Source organism: Ascaphus truei, chromosome 6 (genome assembly GCF_040206685.1).
Source record: "Ascaphus truei isolate aAscTru1 chromosome 6, aAscTru1.hap1, whole genome shotgun sequence".
NCBI lineage: Eukaryota > Metazoa > Chordata > Amphibia > Anura > Ascaphidae > Ascaphus > Ascaphus truei.
This window is the reverse complement of record NC_134488.1, coordinates 95668772-95693830: the sequence shown is the minus strand read 5'-3', so window position 1 is coordinate 95693830 and position 25059 is coordinate 95668772. Positions and strand designations below refer to the sequence as shown.

Genomic DNA, 25059 nt, shown 5'->3' with positions numbered 1-25059 from the left:
AGGGAGACTTTGAAATGTCATGCAAATGAGCACACAGTGTCACCTTTTGCTTCATGTCCATTTTAACATGGACCCCCTATAAGCTTCTGCCTGCCGTATTTCACAGATTTTTCAGCACAGCCTGGGTTAAAGTGCATAGCCAGTAAAACTACTCACAGACAGATGTTTTGACCTTTTGGGTCTCAGTGTGAGGCTGGTTATACTGGCTTTGCAATGTGAAGCTGCAAGAGGTTTCAACCACACATAAAATAGGTTATGATGGATAAAAAAGTGACAAAAACCCTCCACCATACAGCAAATACAAATACCACCTGTGAGCACATTCAAATACAAATCCAGACTGTAATAGTTCAATGAATTATAATGCACACTTACTGTGTGTCTGTATGATTCCAAACAAAAAGCATTCTTTTCCTCAAGGTAATACCACCTTTGAGGATCATTTACACACAATTAAATGTACAGTTCCACTTGGCTCACAGAAAATAAACGTATTAAAACAATTTAAACTACGTAATTTCCTTCCTTAATCTGGTCTGGAGTATAAGGCATAAACATTTTCCTCCCTGCTCAAAAATAAAATCCAACAGTAATATTCTTTCATTTATCATGTTTTCGGTGAATGTGACAACGCAGAGTTGGATATGTAAGGGCTTTTTGTTTACTATGACCAAGTAGCGATGAGTAGGTGCTCTTGTGTGCCTCCATTATCGCTTCCCTCCATGCCCATTTTTTGAAAAGGGGATTTACCTCCTCGAGGAGTGGAACAGCGATATCCAGAGGAACAGACGATGAGGTTATGGAGTTTTCAGGCGTTTGTGGTACAATGCTGTTTGTTCCATTTGTAAGACTGTCTAGTACCTTGGGATAACGAGAGAATACTTGGTTTGTGTGATCAAAACAGAAGGCAATAAATGTTATATATTATTTTCCTTCCAGAAATAACTGATACAATTTGCCATTCACAAGTATTAGGTTAACTCTAGAAAATATTTTACTTAAATAACATGTTCTAATTGAATAGAAACATTGCCTTTCATTGAACTGTACCAAATAGTATCATATTTTTTACTACTACATGTACCTTAGTGGCATAGGCAAGTCACTTACTAGTAGCACCGTGAATCATTTAATTATTTGTTTAAACAACAAGAAATCCTATTATAGTACGTAGCACCCTCAAACAATTTATTAGTGTTAAAAAATATTTCCCTATATAAATCTCTGCTGGCAAAGAGAGAGGGAAATTACCTCCTGTTTAATGACATCCGGAAGTCCTATAGTAACAGAACAGATATCGCTGTCAGGAATGGTGTGATTTTGTAGCTGAACCTCACTCTGCAAGTCAGAAAGAACAGATCACCTAGGGTAAATGGTTGAGCACATAATAAAAGCACTTCCTAAAACATCAATAAGTGCTGCTCATTTTCATTTTGGTTACATGAATTAGGGGTGCTGATCTTTGATTGTTAAATGACAAAAAAAAATCCCCTGGTTCCAAAATATTCAAAATGGTATTCACTGAACAAGAATACTATGGGGTCAGCCGCACTCTGATAAAGCAGATTTCTCACCGAGTGATACTGATGGCCATATTGTTTTTTTTGTTTCTTTTTAATATCTCGGAAACAGGTGGGGAGGGAAACGTAGGTTCCTGGTAGTTGAACAAGTGCAGGTCAGGTGATAGATTTTCTGGATGCCTTAAAGAGGCAATCAAAGTCTATGAATTTTAATATAGGGTTGAAGCAGACTTCTCAGATCTGAACCCCATTAATTTCAGCTCCGGGGACCCCCTACTTCCGTAGATATCGCAGAATTAGGTGCTCTCCACGGTTGCCAGGAATCACGTAATAGCTGCTGTTCAAACATTGTGTCCTGCGGGCCAATAGGAAGCCGTGACGTCATCTGTGCGGCTTCCTATTGGCCCATGTGACGCGCGAGCTTTAAACTTTAAAGCCTTACTTGTCAGCTGGAGTGGCTACCGCCACCTACTTTGAGGTATCCAGGGAACTGAAATTAATGGGGCTCAGCTCCGAAGACCCTCTGCTTCAATCCTAAATAAAAAAATTGCCAAAACATTCAGGCTTGGATTTCTCCTTTAAAGAGGCACTCCTGGCGACACTTATTTTAATTAGGTTGGAAGCAGGGGATCTCCGGAGACAACCGCGTTCATTTCCGCTCCGGGTATTCCCTGCTTCCCGAGATACTTACCTCGGAAGGGGTTGCCGGTAGCAGCCCAGATGGTGATATCAATATGGTGGCTTTAAATGTCCCACGTACTGTGGGCCAATAAGAAAGCCCATATGTCATCCCTTACAGCTTCCTATTGGCCAACGTGACGTGGGACATTTAAACTGTGCAGAGCTACCGGCAGCCTATACCGAGGTAAGTATCTTGAGAAGCAGGGGGTCCCCGGTCAGAAATTAACACTGTTCAGCTCTGGAAACCCCTTGCTTCAAACCTATTTAAAAACAACAAAAAAAAGTGTTAGTAGGAATGCACCTTTAATGCATTTGCAAAGTACACCGATTGTAAAAACAAACAGCAGGGAAGCCTAAAATGTACATTACAAGTAAACACAAAGATTATAGGAAACAGTCACAATAGGAGATACATAAACATATATACAACTGCTCAAAATGAGTGGCAGACAATAACGTGTTAAACAATCTCTCTATATTGTACAATTATTTGTCTACCCCTCTGTGTGATATAGCCAATCGGTGACATCATAATGCACATAGCGTGGTGGCAGATATGGAGTCAGAAAGCTATAAAGTTTAGACAGAAAGCAGACGAAGAAAGAAAGAAAGAGGGTGTCAATTGACATGTGAAGAGAAAGCAAGAATGCTGAAGGAGAGGCAAAATAATTGACCTCATAAGGTATTAAATGAAAGATGGGGGGAGAGAGAAAGGAATGGTGGAAGATAGAAAGTGGGGGGGTGGGGGGAGAGAAGGGAAGAAAATGGTGGGGAAACAGTAGACTGGAAAACTCAACTCTGCTCATCTTCAAATGAGTAAAAAAGTAATTCATACCGTTTGTGGGTACAGGCAGTTGCATTGTGGCAAAACTTTATGAAATTATTGTTAATTAGTATCCTTATGTCAATAACTCACTGCACAAAGTAAGAAACGGATTAATCATTTTATTTCATTATGTCCGTCATAAATTCTCATATTTACAAAATCCTATCTGCAATACAGTATATACAATATATTATATATACACAATACAATAACAAAACGTATGGATCCTCTGTATGAACTGGGCAAACAGGTGCAGTGATTTTAATATGAATTGTATTTGTTCTATCAAACTAAACACTGAACTGACATCATATTACCTGCTGAAGGACTCATTGGCAGTGCTAGAAAGCGCGAGATTTACCTCCATTTTAATGTATTCAGCTGCCAACGTTGTAGCAAGTACAGGAGACATGTCTCCGTCTTCGCTTGCATTGTTTGGGTCTCGTTTTTCATCCTGAACAAGGAATATCACAAGAAACATTACTGGAGATTCAGTATTACCATTGTTAGGCTGTCTACCAACTTTTTTGTCTGTATGGGTAAAATAGATCATGAGTAACTTGGTAGGACAATACATAAGAATATAAATGAAAAAGCCAGCTTAAAACTATGTGGAAAAGAAAACAAAGTGAAAACACACTGCTGAAGAAATTGAACTGCACTGGGATATTTTAATCTTAAGGAATATTCACCAATAACAGAGGTCGCAAAATCATCATTTTTTTTTATTTTTTATATACCAGCAACTACAACTTCTCCATTTCACCAATCATTTGTTTTTATTGCTCTGTTGATTCTCTGAATCAACTTCCGGCAGCCTAGATTGTACAGCACAGATTTTGCTATCCCGTTATGCGCAACTCATGTCATGAGAGGTGGGAAGCTTTTCAAGGAGCGATTACTTCTACTCTTTTTACTAACCCAGTTCAAGAGATATTTAACAAATTTAAATCTTACTCAGAGGGGCAAAAAAAAATATGTCTGCCAAATCAGAGACCAATAGAAAGCTGCAACATCAGCAGTTGTGATTTCCTATTAGATGGTCATTAAAATCCACTTTAAAAACCAGGTAGTGATACTGGTAACTACACCAGTATCTCCGAAACCTGGGGTGTCCTTCAGGTTCAGCAGGTCCGCTCTGGAAGATGCCCAGATTCCTATCCTGTAAAAATTGAGGTGGCTCGAGTGGAATTCTTCTATAATGTGACAAACATCACAGTACAAGTCCAGAACAGATAACTGTTCAATTTTTGATGGCCTTGAGGTTTTCCCCGAACTGCATGGGAAGAAAGATTTAGCCACCTCATACACAGGTGCCAAACCCCACTTTACTTTTTCAAAGTCAGTGTGAACTGTAAATGACACTTGCCTCATTCTTGATTGTGGAACATAATGATGATGCTTCCGAAAGTGAACATGACATCACATCGTCCCTTTCCTTTAAGGGTAGTACAACACACTGTAGAGGAACAGAAGGAAAGATGCAATACTGATGAAATACTGGAACTGAAGTACCTTCCTTATAAATGTTTTGGTTTTCATGATGTGCCAACTTTAGTTTGGACTTTTCAAAATCAAAATATGTGCAAAATATATATAAATATATATATATATATATATATAGTGCAGAATAAACGAGTTCTTCAGTATTCGGTGATACCCTTTTTATTGGACTAACAAATTATGTCATAGGACAAGCTTTCGAGAGTTATCCTCTTCTTTAGGTCAAGCAATACTGATATACAAAGGGTTCAATGGCTAAAACAGTGTGGAGAGAGGGAAAGTTTACTACGTTTGCCGAATAATCCATTTTGAGTTTAATTGATGGATGGAATGAGTTCAGGGACTCGTGGAATTGTTGTAGGTTTTTTCACCCTCTGTCCATATTATAAATAGGTCATCAATGTATCTGTAGTATTTGTAGGGTTTGTGGAGGCATGTAGTTAGGAATCTTTGTTCAAGATCAAGATGGCACCGCAATATGCCAATCTTTTCATGGCAAATCTTGAACAAAGATTCCTAACTACATGCCTCCACAAACCCTACAAATACTACAGATACATTGATGACCTGTTTATAATATGGACAGAGGGTGAAGAAAATCTAAAACAATTCCACGAGTCCCTGAACTCATTCCATCCATCAATTAAACTCAAAATGGATTATTCGGCAAACGTAGTAAGCTTTCTAGATACTACAGTAACACTGAAAGATGGCAAACTACACACATCTGTATACAAGAAACCTACTGACAGATGCAGTTACCTCCACAACTCCAGCTTCCATCCCACTCATACCAAACAAGGTATCATACACAGCCAGGCTATAAGATACCACCGCATATGCTCTGACACTGAAGACAGAAACAAGCATCTCACAACCCTGACCGAATCGTTCAGACAGAAGGGATACAAACCAAAGACCATTGCCAAAACTATTACATCTGCAATAAAAGCCCTACGAGAACACCTGCTACAATACAGACAGAAAGAACCTACCACACGCATACCACTAGTGACCACATACAACCATACCCTATAGGGTATACGAAAAATAATCAAAGGTCTGCAACCCATGCTGACGGAGGATGCGACATTAAAAGAAATCTTTCCCAAACCTCCCATTCTTGCATTCCGGCAACCACCAAACCTCAAACAGAAATTAGTCAGCAGAAAACTTCACAACGATTTTAAAGACATGGATAATGGCACAAAACCGTGCAGCAACAAACGCTGCAAACTCTGCAAACATATTTGCCAGGATCCCACAGCCAGTCACAACCATAGAACATTCAATTTTAAAGGATCATACAGCTGCACATCCAGGAATTTAGTGTATATGATTCAGTGCAACAAATGTGACCAAGGTTGCTACATTGGGGAAACCAGCCAAAAACTACAAGGAAGAATGAATATGCACAGACACTCTACTCCATCATGAAGAAGGAAGATACTGCTCACCTGTGGGACATCACTTCTCACAACCAGATCATTCCATAAATGATCTAAAAATCAAAATCTTCAATGGAATGTTTAAAAGCACCCAAGAACGGAAAACATTTGAACTCAGAATGATAAGACTCTTTGACACCAAAACCAAAGGACTTAATGCGGACATGGGTTTTCTCACACCCTATCAAAATTGCTTGTAATTATCCTGCTTGCCTCTATTCTTATCCACACTTTCTCTCCCCCCCAGTATCCCTCCTCCTCCCCACCTTTCTTTGACACTGTACCCTGGCTTCAAACACTTAACACCCTACCTTATCTACAGTAAATATCTGTTTGTTTTTTCCCTCTTTCCACACTGTTTTAGTTATTGAACCCTTTGTATATCAGTATTGCTTGACCTGAAGAAGAGAGGATAACTCTCTAAAGCTTGTCCTATGACATAATTTGTTAGTCCAATAAAAAAAGGCATCACTGAATACTGAAGAACTCATTTATTCTGCACTATCACGGCTATTTTCTGCTATATATATATATATATATATATATATATATATATATATATATATATATACACACACACACACACACACACACACACACACACTTTTTTTTACATCAATTACTTTTGATACTTGCACCCGTGCTGGTAATCAGGTTACAAATTAAAAATTTTCATGGAAATACAATTAGATCCTTCACGACAATGATTTTGACTACAATTCAACTCTCAAAAGAATACATATTACATGTAGCTGACAATGTATGGCTTGTAATGCATGAGATATAGGTTTTGAATGCCAATTTAATATAGGGTGCAATAAATAGAAGACTATAATATACAGAATATACACAGTGGATAAATGTAAACAAGAGACTGTTGTGTAGCATGATAACCATGCTATTGCCATCATAGGAACTGCAACAGTTTTTCAGAAAGCGGAGTTCACAACACTTGATAAATTATGAATATTTCTTCCTTTCCGGTACCTGTTTCTTGTTATCTGGAGGGCTATTATTATTCTGTGATGCATGCTTCTCGCCAGACTCCATCACTTTTAACAAGACTTTGATGCAAGAAGCTAGAGAGCTAGGAAAGCTCAACATAGACCGCAGCTCATTTGCTTGCAAGGCTGAAAACTCTAAGAAGTGCCCGTCCTTCATCCTGTGGCCCCAGCTTTCCACCCAGTCCTCCTTACGTATGTGCCAAGTATTCAAAAAATATTGGAAAAAGTGCTCAGGAGAGGCAATTACCAGCTCTTTGAAGTAGGAATTGTAAAGGGAAGGTGTGCGGCAGTGGACTAAATTGTAAATTAGGCTCTTCAACGTCTCCTGCGTGGCTGGGTCCTCTTCTTTCAACTGGCAGCATATGGTATCCAGGGCATGTGTTTGACTCATACGCACACAACAGGAGGGGAGCAGATCCTGAATTAGGTCAAGCTCCTTCAGATCTACTTGCAGCACCATACCTTCAATATGCTCCTTTATCTCAGGAATGCTTTGAATAAGGGAAACAACCATGTACAGGATTGGTGTAATGCTCTCCTTTCGCGTGATAAAGTAAGCACCCTCTCTGCCCTTGCTCTCGTCGTCCTCGCACAACACTGTGTACAGTTCAAAGTTGTCATTGAGAGTTAGTGATTGTCCCAAGAAAAGCATGGATGGAAAATTTTCAAGTAAATGCCTTGTTTGAGATGTCATGATGAACACACTTTTCAAGCTCAATGTTTCAGGGCAAAATTCCAACTTCAGCTTGGCCATGGGGTCCTCTGAGAGCAATACCTCCAGTTCTTTAAGAACATCCAGTAGATCGGGCTCCAGAACCTTGCTCCAGTTCAGCAGCTTCCTAAGATGATGTAAGGTGGCAAAACGGATGGAAATACTACTGGTCAATGCAGCAAAGCGAGGCCTGGATGTCAGGCTGCAGTACCTGAAGTAAGCACGAAATTTCTGTGGGTCCAGTATGTGGTTATGCTGAAGCTGTGCCTGGCTTATAACCAGGCAGTTGTTCTCTGCAGAAAACTGTAGGGTAATGGAAGCAGGGCAGGAGGAAGGCACTGGGCTGATGGAAATACAGTGGGAAAAAAAGCATACAAACATTAGTACACATTAAGGTATAATAGTAGGCAGTTATAAATAAAGAACAAGAGTAGGAGACTCCAAACAAACAAGGAGAGGAAACAACTGTTGAAAAGGTGAATCTTTAAAGGCTTCTGAAAATTAAAATAGAGTCAAAAAGGTGACTAGGGTACGATTGAAAGCAACCCTTAGCTTGTTTGATAAAAAAACAAAAACAGAAAGGCATATGCATGGTATAGGAGTTTGGACAAATGTAAGGCGTTGTGATTTGAGTGACTAAATAGGGATAGGCAGACGAGAGAAATGGTAGAAAGTTGCCTTGATGGATTGCAGAATAAGGAAAAATAATTTAAGAAGAAGATACTTTACTTAAAGTAGCCAGTCAGGAAAGTTGAGCGAAGTAGGAGCGTGTGCATGAATTTTGGCATCTAAAGATTTTAGACTGTCAGCAGAATTATGAAGAGGTTGAAAAGAAAGGCTGTGCTTAGATAGACCAGTCAGTAATGAATTACAGGGAGGATTATGGGTAATCAAAATGAAATATAAGGGTATGATTCGATTAATTCAGTTGTGCAATACTGTTTAAATTAGAGCTCTGTACAGACCACTGATCCTCTGCATAAGGGATTATTACCTCACATAAACCTGTCTCACAGCTAGTCTATGGTGTACTACATTAATCATTCCTCAGTTCAAGTGACAATATTCTCATGTTGTACCAGTTGTCCTTGAAATGTTTTTTTTTATTTTTATCCTTGCTTGAAGTCAAATACACAAAGATGATGAATTATAAAAACATCTGTTTATTGTGATCTTTGAGTGCTAGGACTCCATATCTTTACACAAGGTTATTTGGGCCCAGTTGGGTAGTCCTCATATCACATTCACCATTAATATACTTTTACAACCTCTAGCTCAAACTAAAGATTGATGTGCTGTCTAACCTATTTTTTACAATGTTTAAATCATGAGCGACTTAAAGAGAAGAAACGTAATGGCACAGATATTATATGTGTGGAGACATTTACACTTAAAAACAAGGTTGTATACTGTGTTAGTGGGATGAGTAAGAAAGGTAACAAGAAGACACAAGTAGTAATAAATATATTAAATAAACCAGAATGGAGAAGTCTTGTTTTTTTAGATTGAGTTGTGTCAAGAAATGTGAAAGCACACTATGGAGATTAGATGTGAGCTATGAAGGATTAGAAACAGTGAAACCTATAGAGGCCAAAACAAAAAAAAGAATGTAAAACAAAGTGATCAACTACTGTCTGCAGCATACAGATGAAGTATAAAATTAGGACAGATGAAAGAGTTGATAAGTCGACAACATTGAATCTGTAGAACGATCAGAGGTCTTTGTGGAGTTGAACATACCTATTTTGTTCAACTCCACAGAGAAAAAGACATGAGGTGCAGACAGCAAGGGAGTCACTTGAGTGAATGGCCGCTTTCAAGAGTTTAGGTAAATGGGGGAAAAAAAAGAGATAGGAGAGACCTTTGTAGTTTATAGAGGTAATTTTTTAGTATAAGAGACATGATTACATCTTTGATCAAGGAATTGTTGCAGCCGACAGATATTGGTGTATAATTAAATGGAAGAAAAAGGGAGATTTAAATATATGTTGGAATCGAAGCAAGCATGCAAGTGGTATGTCAAAGGATTTTAAAAGGGCTAAACGTTCAAATGGGTTAAGGATAGATAGAAAGAAGAGAGGGTCAAAATCTTAACAGGAAACTACATTTACCCTAATGTGCGTCTTTGTTGGGGCCAGTCTTCGGTGGCCTTGCACACAAGTACAACCAGTTCGTAGCTGAAATGTCTCAAATGAGTTTCTTCTTTCACATTCTTTAAGTGGGTTGCTTTGGCAATTTTATATAGTGTTTTATTTTCTTCGCACCAGTGGTCGAAAAATTCACAAAACTCAGTCCAGCTTTGGAAAAGCATTCCTTTAAGATCTGAAGACTTGCCAACACTCTAAGGATGAAATCACACACACAATAGCTTTAATAAGAAAAATTGTTTGCCTGCAACATTTTTACAAAGTCAGGTGGAGTCAAAGTCTACCTAATCATTTCTGTTTGCAGATTCCCTTTCCACTTCAACACAGTCTTTATACCCATCGCCATTACCCTCTTTTCCCTCTGAGCTTATGGTTTCTTCACACATCTGCAAAATGCAAAAGTTCTGCCTTGATCCGAAATGTATTTTATGGACAACCAATCTGTTGCCTTAAAGGCAAGGCAGCAAACAGTCGGCAGTGTCAACCAATAACATTTTACATATGTGGTTCCTTATAATTAATAGTTAAAAGAATGATCAAGAGTACTACATTGGCCAGAAAAAACTACACCCGTCCGCGTGGTTCATCTTATCAAGTAAAATGTTTACTAACAGCACATGAACTAAAGATATTTAAATATAAGCAAATGCCAAGTACACCATTTTAAAATGGAATCCATTACCTCTTCCTTGATTGTGGTATCAGACCAACATATTGGTGAAGTGGAAGACGATTTTGTGGTGTCTCTCGGGCTTGTAGGAAGTTCTGTAGTCTGCAGAAAAACAGATTAACTATAAATAGAGATCAGTGATACAAAGGAAAACATTGTAAATATAATTACACATCTAGATTTTAAATTTAGTGTCTCATCATAACCTTGATGTTTTTATGAATGATTTGCAGTTATACTGTACCAAATATGTTTCTGATCTATTAAACACTTCATTGTTTTGTCACTTATTCATTCACAAAATATTGTTGGGGTAATAAAGTTTAAAAATGGTGATCTACATTTTTACTGGAGGAACTCACTATTATCCCTCTCACTCCACTGTTTGAAAAGCACACAAAACACTTTTCATGTTGTTAATGCAGATCTCATAGATACAAATAAACATGTTTTTATTCTCTCCCAGAGTTGATTGTCATGGTGGAATCTTTCTTTTGATAGTGGCACAGGACTTACAGCTAAATATCATTGCGAAATTAGAAATAATAAATAGAATAATAGAATAAATTAGAAAGAATGAGTCTCACGTCCCCTAGTGGCGCTTCTCAGTGCATGCCAAACTTGGTAAATTACAAAGGAAAAAGGAATACCAGCGTGTGGGTTAAATATGTGCCCTAATGTGTAAAAACACTATGTGTTTAAACCTATAAAACACACAACTATCCTATATACAGTGCAAAATATATCCAATCTCTGTGAAAAGTGCACTTACATAAACAAATGTCCAAGTGAAAATGTCCTGCAAAGTAATTCCACTTTGGAGAAGGTATCCACAGGTTAACTTGATCCAGATGATAGATGTATATCTTCACACTTGTTCCAAAACAAGCTATACAGCGGTGCATTAGTGCATAGCTTGCCAGCTCCTGTTGTCTTTGTTAGGTAGATCTTCCTTCACTCGTCCTCTGTTGATTTCCTTGCAGGGGGTTTTTCCACCAGCCTCTCTGCTTCCAGCAGGCTGCGTCTCCTCTCCTGCTCCAGACATGCACGAGCGCACGTGACCAGGTTCCAACAGCTGCGTGAGGACTGTGTGAGGAATAAGCTCTGCTCTCAGACACCTATGGTGGCTGTTAGTGCCCAAAACACAGACGCGTTTCGGCAATGCCTTCCTCAGTGATGATAGAGAGGCCAGTGGAAAACCCCCCTTGCAAGGAAATCAAGAGGACGAGTGAAGGAAGATCTGCCTAACAAAGACAACAGGAGCTGGCAAGCTATGCACCAATGCACTGCTGTATAGCTCGTTTTGGAACAAGTGTGAAGATATACATCTATCATCTGGATCAAGTTAACCTGTGGATACTTTCTCCAAAGTGGACTTACTTTGTGGGACATTTTCACTTGGACATTTGTTTATGTAAGTGCACTTTTCAGAGATTGGATATATTTTGCACTGTATATAGGATAGTTGTGTGTTTTATAGGTTTAAACACAGTGTTTTTGCACATTAGGGCACATATTTAACCCATGCGCTGGTATTCCTTTTTATATTACTTTTTGGAAGGATTTGAATCACTCCCCCCCCCCCCACAATCCAGCAGCAGAATATTTAGTCACTGTTTGTATTTAGAAGTTGGCGTTGTGTTTTCTTTATTCACCAAACTTGGTAAATAAATGAACGTAATATTCCTGAATCACAACAGTGTAACGAGTGTCCCGCGTAGCCACAATGTGTAACAGTGGTCCGGTTCCCCCAATAGCCTCTGGCATGAGGCAAGTCTTGTATGAGCAGGACCAACAATAACCAAAATAAACTCACTGTTTGGGCGTGGACGACAAACAGTGGCAGTATCGGCATACTCCTACCGAGGTGAGTAGCAGAAATTGGATGAGATGAGGCGGTGCAGCTGCCTTGCGAAAAAGATGCAGAGCGGGTTTTGTTTTTTGATCATAGGTAAGTGCAAAAAGCTTTAATGACGCATCACAGCAAACAATCCACTCTTACGCGTTTCGCACGGGAGACCGCGCTTTATCCAAGAGTACCTTTGATAAAGCGCGTTCTCCCGTGCGAAACGCGTAAGAGTGGATTGTTTGCTGTGATGTGTCATTAAAGCTTTTTGCACTTACCTGTGATAACTAAAAAAAAAAACGCTCTGCATCTTTTTCGCAAGGCAGCTGCACCGCCTCATCTCATCCAATGCTTGTATAAATTAAATGTATACAGATATGTTTTATAAGGGGTTGTTATTTTGCCTTCAACTAATACTAAAGATAAAGTAAGCCACATTTACTATAATACCTGTTCATTATAAGCATCTGAAATATCCATTGGTTCATCGTCATCTTCATGAGGCACCATCAGTTTTATCAGGGCTTGGATGCAGGACGCTGGTGAGCTTGGAAAACTCTCTAGAGAGCGCAACTCCTCTTCCTGCCGTGCTGCACACTCAAGGAAATGCCCTTCTTTCATTCCATGACACCAGTCTTTTTTACAGCTGTGCCAAGTCTGGAGAAAGTATTGGAGGAAATTATCAGGAGAAGAGGCCTCAAGCTCCGTAAAGTAGTTATTATAGAGGTCAGGGGAGCAGCAGTTCACCAAACTGTACATCAACCCTTTCAGCTTCTCTTGTGTTGTTGGATCACCTTGTTTCACATGCTGGTATAAAGCATTGAGGGCATGTGTTTGACTCATGCGCACACAGCAAGAGGGCAGAAGATCACGTACTAGATTAAGCTCTTTCATATCTATTTGCAGCAGCATATCCTTTAAGCAAGCCTTTACATCAGGGATACTCTGAATAAGGGACACCACTATGCAGGAGAATGGTGCAGGGCTCCCCTTCTGGGTGATGAAGTAAGCACATTCCTTGGTCTTTTTCTCATTATCCTCACACATTGCAGTGTACAAGTCATAGTTCTCATTGACAGCCAAAGGCTTGCCAAGAAACATTGCAGGAGGAAAGCTATCTAGAAAGCATCTCATTTGAGATGTCATGATGAACACACTCTCCAGTTGCAGAGTTTCTGGGAAAATTGCCAACTTCACTTTGGCCACAGGATCCGCAGAGATCAACGCCCTCAGTAATTTGAGAAGATCCAGCACAGTAGTCTGGAAGAACTGCTTCCAGGCCAGCAGCATTTTTAGATCTTGCAGTGTGATGAACTTCCCAGCAATGCCGCTGACCAGTGAAGAGAGGTGGTTATAAGAAGTCAGGCTAGAGTATTTGAAAAGAGCAGCAAATCTCTGGTGAGATGTTCTGTGGTTGTGCTCTAGTTGTGCCTGTGTAACTACCAGGCAATTCTTTTCCATAGAAAATTGCAGGGTAATGGAAGCAGGACACAAAGTAGGCATGGTATTACTGAAATGATATAAAATAAAGAAACATTGAACAAGTTCATAAAAATAGTACCTCCCTGGGGATTACAACTTTATTTACTAAGTTATTGTAAGCAATGGTTATTTTTAGTTTAAAGCAATAGTTTAAAAAAACAAAAAAAAACAAGGAAATTTAAGTTTTTAAAGAATTATTGTACACAAATGTAGCTTTTGCTCAGGAAAAGTGACATTGATCTTTCATTGACAGAATTCTCAGTACGGTGCACATACAAGCAGTATACGTTCTATACAGAGAACATTCCTTATTCCTTATTATGCGTATCAGAGATTTAACATTACCTTTGTGTGCATCTTTCATCTGCAGGTACGTCGTCCAAAGCATGACACACTAGCTGAACCAGTTGGTATTTGTAGACCTCTGCCTTGGGATCAGTTTTCTCAAAGCAAGTTATATTGTTGATTTTATAGATTGTTTTTTTCTCTTTGCACAAATGGTCAAAAAACTCACAAAACTCATTCCAAGAATAGAATTTCATACCATAAGGGTCAGAAGAAAGGTAGGTTCTCTATAAAAAAATAAAAAATAAAATCATAGATCACATTCCATATTTTGCAATTAGTTGAACAAAAATGACTTCACACTTCAAATGTTCAACATGCCCGAGATGAAATTAGAGGTTGGTATGTGACTAAATTAGTCAACTGCTTTGACTTCTATGTATACATTTTTGTTTCTTTATTAACTGCCTGCCCCTTGACCGGACACTATTGCTCCGTTAACCCTTTTCATACGACACTTGGATAGTACACATTACAGACAGCTCCTGTTGTACATGATTAAAGTTAATGTCTATTATGCGTCAGCAGCTTCTTTTATAAATGAAGGTGAAGGACAATTCCACAATGTAATTAAGTGCAGATACGAAGAGTTCTGAATGTGTTACATGTCGAAAAGTGAATTGAGGCTATAGTAGGTAGATGGCATTGAGCATATAGTGTTCTCTATCAAAATAAAGTACGAATTAAAATGTTTTACATCTTTGCAAAAGGTATGGCATGAAGTAAAACATAATTTACCTCATTCTGCGCAATAAAGTCTTTGATCTCTCAGATGTGTTTGTTTAGATCACCTTCTCTCTCATCCAGGCACATACATTTAGACACATTCATTGCCTGGCTGTGTTATGCATCTGGAAAAAGGAGGTTCTCCCAACTGTATGATTTCATGTGCTGTCTCTTTTGAGGCCAATTTAAATGGTCAAAAGCAATTATTCTCCAGGAAAGGTAAATTAGATCTAAGTAGTGCTCCCAATCCAATATATTTATTTACTAAAGCTTCGAGCATCTCTCTAATATGTATACAGCATAACACACCATTAAAAATATGAGAATTTTAAAAATGACTTTATGTAAACAAGAGATAACATGTGCAAACCAGATCACAAGCAACAACATTGTGGAGAATGTTCTGTATCCTTGTACGAAGCCAATAAAACCCATACCTATAGGTATGCGGTAAAGTTAGTGCATCATTACAGAGGATTAAGCCCCCTAGGTTCTTTGCACATTGCAATCTCATTTTAATAAACCAAAAAAAGTTTATCATAGGGAAAGTTGTACAGAACTCAAGAACTGACAAATCGTATTATCAAATGCACTAAGAAAGGGGTCTTTAAATCACCCAAACAACTTCATGAACTTTTCATTATACTCACATATCCTAATTAAAAATGTTGTTAGTGTGATATTTTACCTCTTGCTTGACTGTGGTGCAGATCGTAGAGGGTGGTCGAAGAGAAGAATTCTCAGTGTTACTTACACTTGGTGGTAGTTCCACAATCTGCAAATAACCAATACATGAGTTTATATTCATTAAGAGTGTGGTAATATTTTGGGTTGAATGGACAGAGACAGAAACTATAAAATGGCCAGTTTGTGCCACTAGATGACATCCCTTATGTTCTTCTATTATCTATAAAAGGATGGAATGGATAGGCTATATATTTTTAACATAATGATGCGACTTACTGAACAAAAGTGTGAAAGGGGCATCACTTAACTTACAATTTTAGTACGTCTGAGGCCATATTTAAAAAGCCTGCCACAAGACACCTTCCGTCACTGAAAGATACCTTAAAACCTAGGGTTGGACAATATACCGGTTTGATAGGAATACAGTAGAAAATGAAAACGACATTAAGAGAAATTGTGTAACTCTTTATGATCGCTAGATCAGTATCTGCTCAGCCAACGCAGCTAACACGAGCATGTCCTTCCTCCTCGTTTCAGCATGGAAGTGTGCGGCTGCAGCAGGAAGGCTAGGAGCTTGTCATGCGGCTCACAGACAGGAGGAAAAGGTATTTCTGGGGTCTGCTCCTTTTAATTGCCCATTGCTCCTTTAGTCGCAAAAACAGCCAGATTCAAGGGTACTCTGGCTCTGCCTTTCAGTAGGCCCCCATGCCAGGGCTTTAATCTTCCCTCCATCCACAAACTGATTAAATGGCAAAACAAGGGATACTAAAACAAGCGCTAGACCAATGTGTTAAACAGTGCAGTGCACTAAAAAAGCTGCCCGGTGTTCTACTATGGGAATTATCTCAATAATTACCCAAAAACAACATGAAAATACAAATATAGAAATAAACCTGGCACATGAATATATACAAAAATGTGAAATAAACAAATAAGTGAAAAAAACAAATGTGTATAGTCCAATAAAGGATATAGGTGACTGAAGTGAGTTGAGTCCTTTCTTCCAAAATTGATGGTTAACGAATAGAGAATGGACTCAGTTCTCAATGCACGCAGAAAAGTTCCTCCTCGCAGCAATTATTGTCCTGTAGATTGAGACATAAACTAGGGACAACACATTGCGCAGTATGGTTTTTCAGCAATGAAGCCCTCACATATGAAACCCAAAAGAATGCCCACTTACTAGAGGTAGGTAGGCAACATGCGGTGGAGAGAAACTGTATGTGGGGTCTTCCAGAGCCACAGTCTCTGGTAGTCCTTGCCGGTACCGAGTGTGACTTGCGTTGTTACGTCATCACGTTTGCGCCGGAACAACGCAAGTCACACGTGGTACCTGCAAGGACTACCAGAGACTGTGTGTTGATGTGTGGCCGGGTCGGGCACTTCAATTTTGATTTTAACTCACAGGTTTTTGTGAGTATATTTCTGTTTTAGTTTTAGGAGGCGTCATTAAAGTTTTTACGATGTTGCGCAATCCCGTTTCTCTTTGTATCCCTTGTTGGAGATTATAATACAGGAGTTCTAGGACAGACTCAGGAGATATTTTTTCTGAGGAGGTTCTCTCAGTATCCATCGGAATCGGGGACATCACGTGGGGTTTGTGTTACCCTGAAAACGCCTGGATCTGGAAGACCCCACATACAGTTTCTCTCCACCGCATGTTGCCTACCTACCTCTAGTAAGTGGACATTCTTTTGGGTTTCATATGTGAGGGCTTCATTGCTGAAAAACCATACTGCGCAATGTGTTGTCCCTAGTTTATGTCTCAATCTACAGGACAATAATTGCTGCGAGGAGGAACTTTTCTGCGTGCATTGAGAACTGAGTCCATTCTCTATTCGTTAACCATCAATTTTGGAAGAAAGGACTCAACTCACTTCAGTCACCTATATCCTTTATTGGACTATACACATTTGTTTTTTTTCACATTTTTGTATATATTCATGTGCCAGGTTTATTTCTATATTTGTATTTTCACAAACTGATTAAGGCAGATAGCGCTCCCCACCTCCAACCAACCTTACCCGTGCGTTTATTTTACTGCCGACCCTTCACTCAACCTGTAGCCTAACACCGCGGTTCTCGTTGCCGATAAATTTGAGTTGTAAATCAACCCACTCTGTTTCCGGACTCCCGCTGCCAATTTACAGTTATCGTTGGGATAAATGTCCCAATATCATTATTCTGGAGACATGTGTCATTGCCCAACGCCCTAACCCTATTACAGCCCATTTACTTGAACAGGCTATAAAGGTGTATTCCGGAGCTGGAAGATGTTGTCCGAGCAGGGCTTATTTAATATGGCCCTTGATATCCTTTCATTTCCTTCTAGAAAACAAAACCAAGTTAAAATAAAAAGAGGACTGTAAATTACTTTGGGTCACACATTAAAGGTAACCATTCAACAGGAGAAAGGAGACAACAATGACAGACAAGCCAAGTAAGACAGAAAGATACACAGAGAATTAGAACAGGAAAGAAAATAAAGAAAGAAAGGGAACCAAGAAAGGAAGGCCAATTAGACAAACCTGTGATGAACTTATTGGTGTTAAATGGCTTTCTTGCACAGAGCAGGATTCACGGATGATTGGAAGTGACTGGTTGTCATTAAGAACCACATGGAGACATTCATACAAAGAGGAAGGAGTGCTTCGCTTGATCATAAGCTCCTTGTGTTTGGATTTTACATGAGAAAATATATGACTGTCTGTAAGAGAACCCTTGCTTGACCCATTGACCCATAGTTTCCTGCGTGGGTGCCATATCTCATAATAATACTGGAAAACTTCAGGAGGGCTGGCAGCAGTGAGATCAAACAGATATTGACTATACAGTTTAGGGGAGTTGGTCTGAGCCAACATCCTGAGACAATTTTTAATCTGTGCTTGTGCTGAAAAATCTAGATGAGCTGCTTTTCGGTATAAAACATCCATGACCATTGGCTCACAATACTTCATTGAGGCATTTGGTACAACTGACTCAAGGTCCAGAGGATCTTTAATCTCTGGGCTGAATGTGATCAGCTTTACTTGCATATTCATTTTAGGAATGCTTTGAACAACAGACACGATGATGAACCTTAAGGTATCAGAGATATCTTCTTGTGCAATGCAGTACGCACAGGTCTTCCACCCCATGCCATCTTCTTCACAAAACACAGTATACAAGTCAAAGTTTGGGCTGAAACTAGGTAGGCGGTCCACAAAAAGGTGCCCAGGAAATCTCTGTGCTAGGTCCCTCATGTGGGATGTCATCACAAAAATATACTTCACCAAACTTTCCTCTTCAATAAATACCAGTTTGACTTTTACACTTGGATCTGAAATGAAGAGAGAATCCAGCTCAGCGAAAACTTTATTCCGATCTTCAAATGAACCTGGAGAAAAGGGCAGAAGCCTCTTCAAATCACTTTGTTCCAAAAACTTCCTGGAGATATCATTTGTAATCCTTGTTTGAAGGTCTACTGGAGTAGTTTGCCTATTTCTTTTTCTTACATGAAATGTGAATGAAGACTTTGGCAAGTAATGGTTGTGGCGGAGGTTACTTTTGGTGACGATTAGCCTGTCCATTTGGGGACCAAGTCCTAATTTAATGAGTGCGGGACAGCTCTTCCTGAAATGAAAATAATAGTTTCATTACTTGGATAAACTCACAAACCAGCACTCATCAGCAACAATGCTCACATTCATATTTATTTATTTACAATAAACACAGCATAACAGAATTTCTAAGAATGTAATCTAATTTACAATCAATTACTAAATAACATGAGGGCCATCTTACTCTAACTATTGAAAACTTAACTCAATTTTAGCACACTAGTTTTTGTTATAGTTCATCAAGTTAAATGTGCGCATTCACATTATTTAAATCTCTAGTTGTGCCGAAAATATTGTGTGGTTGTGGGTGAGATGTATCGGGTTGAAAACCACTGGTCTAAAGTTGTTGACTTAAAACACTTCAGATACCATAGAATATTTTATATATGTATATTAAAGGGTTACACAATACAAACCATGATTTTGCATACCTGGGACAACTCCTACATCCTAAGCTCACAGTGCTGTATCTCAGAGATTTTGCCACTTCAGGACCGAGTGGGAAATTTTGAATCTCCTCTTTATGGAGAACCACAGAGTGGCGAATGGCAAACATGACCTTCCTCGCTTCACACCAGTTATCCAGGAAAGAACAGAAATCATCCCAACTGTTGAATTCATTCCTCTCCAGCCCTTCTACACTGCTTTCTGTGATAACCTACCCAAAAACAAAGTCCAAGCGTGAGATGGAGAAGGCTTGATTGTATCTGTACAATGTAGTTTTAACCCAGAAATCAACTCATGAAATAATTCAGTGACAAATTTGCATTGGTGACACATGGTCAGTAAACCACCTTCTGACTACAAAGCAGTGGCTAATCTGCAACTGTCAAGTGGTTTGTGAATAATTCATACACTTCCTTTCAAGCAGCAAATTACTTATCTTGGCTGAACCCCTTCACCTGCTGATGTGTTTGTAGCTTTGAACGCAAGCAATGCAGCAGATTTTGTTAATCCTAAAAATATTGCATTCCTGTGAACAGCCGGCACAAACCCTAAATATTTTAATCCAACGTTTTAAGATTGTGTAGTTTTGAGCACCTGTGGGTGAGGACAGTTGTGGAGCACATTTGAACGTAAATCGAGACGAATACTGGGCAATGGCAAAAAAATAAAATAAAAGATTAAGCAAAGTATATAGTCGTGCAAAAACACTACGTCATATCAGGAGAATTTAAGCAAGTGGTTTAATGGAAAGGTGTATGAACAAAAAACAATATTACAAAAATTAGGGAGCACACGAAAGCTTTGACATTTCACAACAACCGGAGATTACAAAAGAAAAAATAAATAACCCTGGTTAGTACTTTCGGTATTCTGCCCCCATGTTTGGGGTATTACTAAAGAGACACTGGCCAATAATAAATACTTCAATAAAAACAGTCAAATCATTTTTGTACTAATACACATTTGAGGGAAGATTTGCAAGCAAAATGAAATAACTGTAAAAAAAAAAAAAAAAGATTAAAGCATTCAGTACATCCAACATTACATTGTTCTTCTATTCTTATAAAAATATCAATACATTTTTATACCTGTGATCAAGAGGTTTCATATATTGATATGCCATGGTAGTATTTACTAAACCGTGCACAGAACAATAAAAATGTGGAGTATGAAACAAGATACCCTATTGGATGTAAACATGATGTTACAGATTACTAGACATTATCTTGCTCCAATTTAGAAATTTGCAAATGAAGGTGTGCTCATTTTCATGTCATTTCCCAGAATCCCTGGCTGCAGTCGAAGCACTATATGCCAAGATATAATTGATCTCTAAAATCAAATGAAGGTGATAACTTGCCTCAAGAGAAACAACAAGGAAACATTGTATTTTAAACACATTGAGAAATGGAATTAGACTGAAGTATTATTTTAAAGCTGCAGTTCAAGCTGCCGTTTTAAAATATATATATTTTTTTTCCCATTCAATATGAGCATCAATACAATCTGCACACTGACAAGTGATTATTTAAGCTGCAGATTGATCCGTTCTCCTGTAAATCGATCGCTTGCTCAGAGTTAATTCAGTTCTTGCACAGCATTCTGGGCAATGTAGTCCTGGAATATGATTGACTGGGCAGTTACTAGATACAATTGGTCCACTGCTAGAGAGAAGGCGGGGCTCAAGAGCCAGAGCCTATCAGAAGGGGAAGGGGGCTGTCACTTTGGAAATGCTTCCTACTTTAGAAATCTTAAAAATGTCTTGAAAATATTATTTATTTTTTTAAATGCTAGAAGTATTTTCTCAGTACAGAACTGATGTGTATAATAAATCAGTTCTGTACTATGAAAAAATACTTCTAGCATTTAAAAAAAAAAAAAAGGGTAGGATATTGCTTGAATTGCGGCTTTAACTGCATCCATCGGCAACACTGCCATTAACAGAAGAATTTAGGAACATGATGTGTTACATAGGAAAATACTTATTCAAACCTTAAGGTGAAGACTGGAGATGGCAGACATGTATACATTGAGTACTTTCACCAATCTATATCTATATTTATTATTTTATTGTATAACTACCCCCTCCCCTCATTTGTGATTCTGTTTCATAGATCGATATGTTCCATTGGTTTTCTTTTTAGCTCTTATCTGCCTGGCTATTTTTCTTCTTAGGGAGACATTTCAGAGCCCGATATGTTAGACAATGGAAAGTAGAGAGCAATTTGTTTAATGATTTATTCCTTGTGTATAGACATGCTAGGCTTGTACAACATCATGGGCTTTCACATTTATGGTATTTTTCAAACAATGCTGGCATGATTAGAACTAAAAATGAATTCCTAGCAATTCATTACCTCAAAGAAAAAAAAAAAAAAAAAAGACTCCAACAACAGAGCAATGTGGTAAATTATGTTCTATATTTACACTCGGTTTCAAGATATTGACATGTAAAGCAAGTCCATGAATGGAGGATTGGAGATTGGCTATATGCCAGTTGAATGGATATGATGTTCAATGCGATGATGTGTTGAGTGATGATGTACTGCGCTCAACATGCTGCTGACCAACACGGGAAGACACGACAATCTGAGGATGGAGCGTGATGCGAACGAGGGATCAATTAGTACATTTGGTCCATTTGCCTCTGTCGGGACAGGTGGAAGATTACATTTTGGTGAGTACAAATGTATATTTAATCAAGTTGTTAGAACTGCTTCTTGAAGTGGTTTTTGAGCTCAATGATTGTTTTGTTTTTGCCAGGAACCTGGATCAACTGGAGAAAAATTAACTTCACATTTCTGTTAAATGTATTTAGCTTAACACCTCTCTAATTTGGGTTGGAAAATGTAAATTGGCAATTCTGAATATATTAATTGTTTCCAGGTAAAGCTTTTATAGTGTTACTCAAAGAATATCTAAAGAGCTGGGTTTCTATCACATACTTTAAAAACTAGTCAGTAGTGTCCATTTTATTCTATGTCTGTATTTGAAGGAATTATATTAGTACCCAAAAGCAAGAGAGATAAAATACTGAAATTATTAATAAAGAACTTCCATAGATCTAGAACAAAGTTGATCTTTTCTCCTTAAAAAGGTTAAATAAGGTTTTTCGCACTCATCACAAGTAGCTGTAAAATAATGTATGGCTTTTTACCTCATCTATGTTTTTTTCTGAGAAAACCTCTTTATGGAGAGACAATTCAGCCTCTTCTTCCAGTATGGGGAGCTCGCCATCCTCTGTCTAAAAAGATCGTTTAGGAACAAGTTTAACATGCTGTTTTACAATTAGATTACAGAACAGATTTAATTCTTGACATAACATTAAAATCTGTACAAACACTTTCTTCTTGTTAAGTAGGATGGATGTTCATTACAATCCCTAACTTAATCTTGCTAGACACAGGAAACTAACTTCTTTGGGTATATATTATATATGTACAGTATAAACATGATCGAGTTATTATATATTTAATGAAGTTATAACAACTAGACACAAAGAAAAATGTGTGACAAAACAGAAATCTGATCTATGTTTAGTCAATCAAAAAGATTGGGAAGATATAACAGCAATGTGGTTTTTCTAGTAAATGGATTTAGGAAATGTTTACAATATTAGATCTTGCGTTGTGTTATGTTTTTAAGTCAATCACGTGACCAAAAATGTTACATCAGACCATTTACGGTCCATACAAACTGATCTCCCTCTCCGGAATATCAATAAATAAAACTATACATTACAATTCTTCCATTATTACAGATAAAAAAAGGCATTGAAAAAAATATCCCATCATACTTTATCATCAGGTTTTCATTTGTGTTATTACACTCCCCACATGCTATTAGCAAACTGTGGCATAGAGAAATATTTATTAAAATCAATATGCATTATAAACTTGTTTGGTCTAAAAGAAAATGACAATCCAGGTATCAGACAATGAGTAGAATTGACATTTTATTTACGAAAAATGAACTGCTCACTTGAATATGCGGACAATCATCACATCACAGAATTTCAGTGAGCTTTGGACTTACTTGCTCATTTGATGATGGGGATATGGCAGGAGATCCTTGATGTTGAGAAAAAGGAGTGGTATGTGCATCCTGAAGGTGAGATTTATCAGCTGATGTTTTATGGTCGTCACCGAGAACGGCACAAAGGCACTGATGCAAAGAGGGTAAGGGACCCAACTCTGCTGCGAGTTTCTCATGCCTCAATGATACAATTTCAAATATGGTTCTCTCCGCGTCCTCAATTTTATTGTCCTTTTTAACCCACATTTTTCTGCGGGGGTGCCAGGTGTCATAATAGTACTGAAATATCTCGTCGGGACAAATGGCCTTCAGGTCATTCAAATAACGATTATAAACTTTGAGTGAGCATGTCTGAGAGAGAATATGAAGGTAGTTCTTAATCTGAGCTGCTACTGTGGTATCAAGGTGAGAGATTTTGCGGTATAAAACATCCAGAACTAGATGCATACAGTACCTTATGGAAACATGGGGTAGATGGGTTTCAAGGTTCAGTGGTTCCTGGATCTCAGCATTCACTGTTAAATGTTTCATCTGGCTGTTCAGTGTGGGTATAATCTGAACAACTGAGCTTGTAAGGAAATCTAAAATGTCCTCTACTCCTTTCTTTGCAATGCAGTAAGCACATACCTTCCATCCTGCTCCCTTTTCTTCACAAAAGATGGTGTACAAATCAAAACTTTGACTAAATTCCGAGAACACATCAATAAAAAGGTGATCAGGTAATTTGTAAGCTATATCTTTCATTACAGATGTCATCAGGAAGATTTTTTTAACAAGTAATTTGTCTTCCACAAACACCAGTTTAACCTTCGCGTCAGGGTCAGAAATGAAGAGGGAGTCCAACTCTGCAAGTACTTGTGTCCGGTCTTGAAATGCTCCAGAGCGAAAGCGCAGGAGCCTTTTTATATCACTTGGTTCCAGAAACTTCCTGGAGATGTTGTTTGCAACTTGTGCGGGTAGTCCTACAGCAGACGACATCTTACATTTCTTTGCTGGAGGTGGGAGGATGGTTTCATCTATGTCATGAGTATGATTAAGGCTGCTCTGGGTGATAACAAGCTTGTCTTTCTGGGGGTCCAATGTCAGTTCAATGAAAGCTGAACAATCCTTCCTAAACAAAATAAGACTCCAGTCATGTTATTTGGAAGATTTCCTACTAGATATGCATTATCATTACTGTAAATAAACCCATCATGAAAAACTTTTTCTTTTTTTCAAGGAGTGCCCAACAACATGTACATATACTTGTATTCAATATAAATGTGGGGCTGTTAAAAATATATATATTTTTTAAAATTCGCCTTAAAATTAAAAACTGCTTTAGTTTTCGACAATGTGTATAAAAAAAAAAAATCTCATTAACATTAAAATCTAACTATTG

At 38.3% G+C, this 25059-nt stretch overlaps 1 protein-coding gene and 1 long non-coding RNA gene across 7 annotated transcripts in view; one reads left to right on the top strand and one right to left on the bottom strand.

Moving 5' to 3' along the window:
- LOC142497433 (uncharacterized) overlaps positions 1–16202 on the top strand; it is a 40683-nt gene extending 24481 nt beyond the window's left edge. The window contains exon 2 of the long non-coding RNA XR_012802252.1: positions 16135–16202. This is a non-coding gene — a long non-coding RNA (uncharacterized LOC142497433). The remainder of the gene's footprint in view (positions 1–16134) is intronic.
- LOC142497430 (uncharacterized) overlaps positions 1–25059 on the bottom strand; it is a 52941-nt gene that overhangs the window by 4534 nt on the left and 23348 nt on the right. For 5 of the 6 annotated variants that reach the window (XM_075605208.1, XM_075605206.1, XM_075605209.1 and 2 more), the window contains 14 exons: positions 23679–24789; positions 22801–22887; positions 19628–19854; positions 18126–19209; positions 15599–15685; positions 14185–14411; positions 12808–13867; positions 10524–10613; positions 9806–10035; positions 6966–8037; positions 4397–4486; positions 3389–3481; positions 1252–1338; positions 751–861 (listed from right to left, as the gene is read on the bottom strand). In XM_075605208.1, the coding sequence (XP_075461323.1) occupies positions 751–861; positions 1252–1338; positions 3389–3481; positions 4397–4486; positions 6966–8037; positions 9806–10035; positions 10524–10613; positions 12808–13867; positions 14185–14411; positions 15599–15685; positions 18126–19209; positions 19628–19854; positions 22801–22887; positions 23679–24789 (5656 nt within the window). Of the gene's footprint in view, positions 1–750; positions 862–1251; positions 1339–3344; positions 3482–4396; positions 4487–6965; positions 8038–9805; positions 10036–10523; positions 10614–12807; positions 13868–14184; positions 14412–15598; positions 15686–18125; positions 19210–19627; positions 19855–22800; positions 22888–23678; positions 24790–25059 lie in introns of those variants that run through there. The other variant, XM_075605211.1, reaches the window with a different exon arrangement.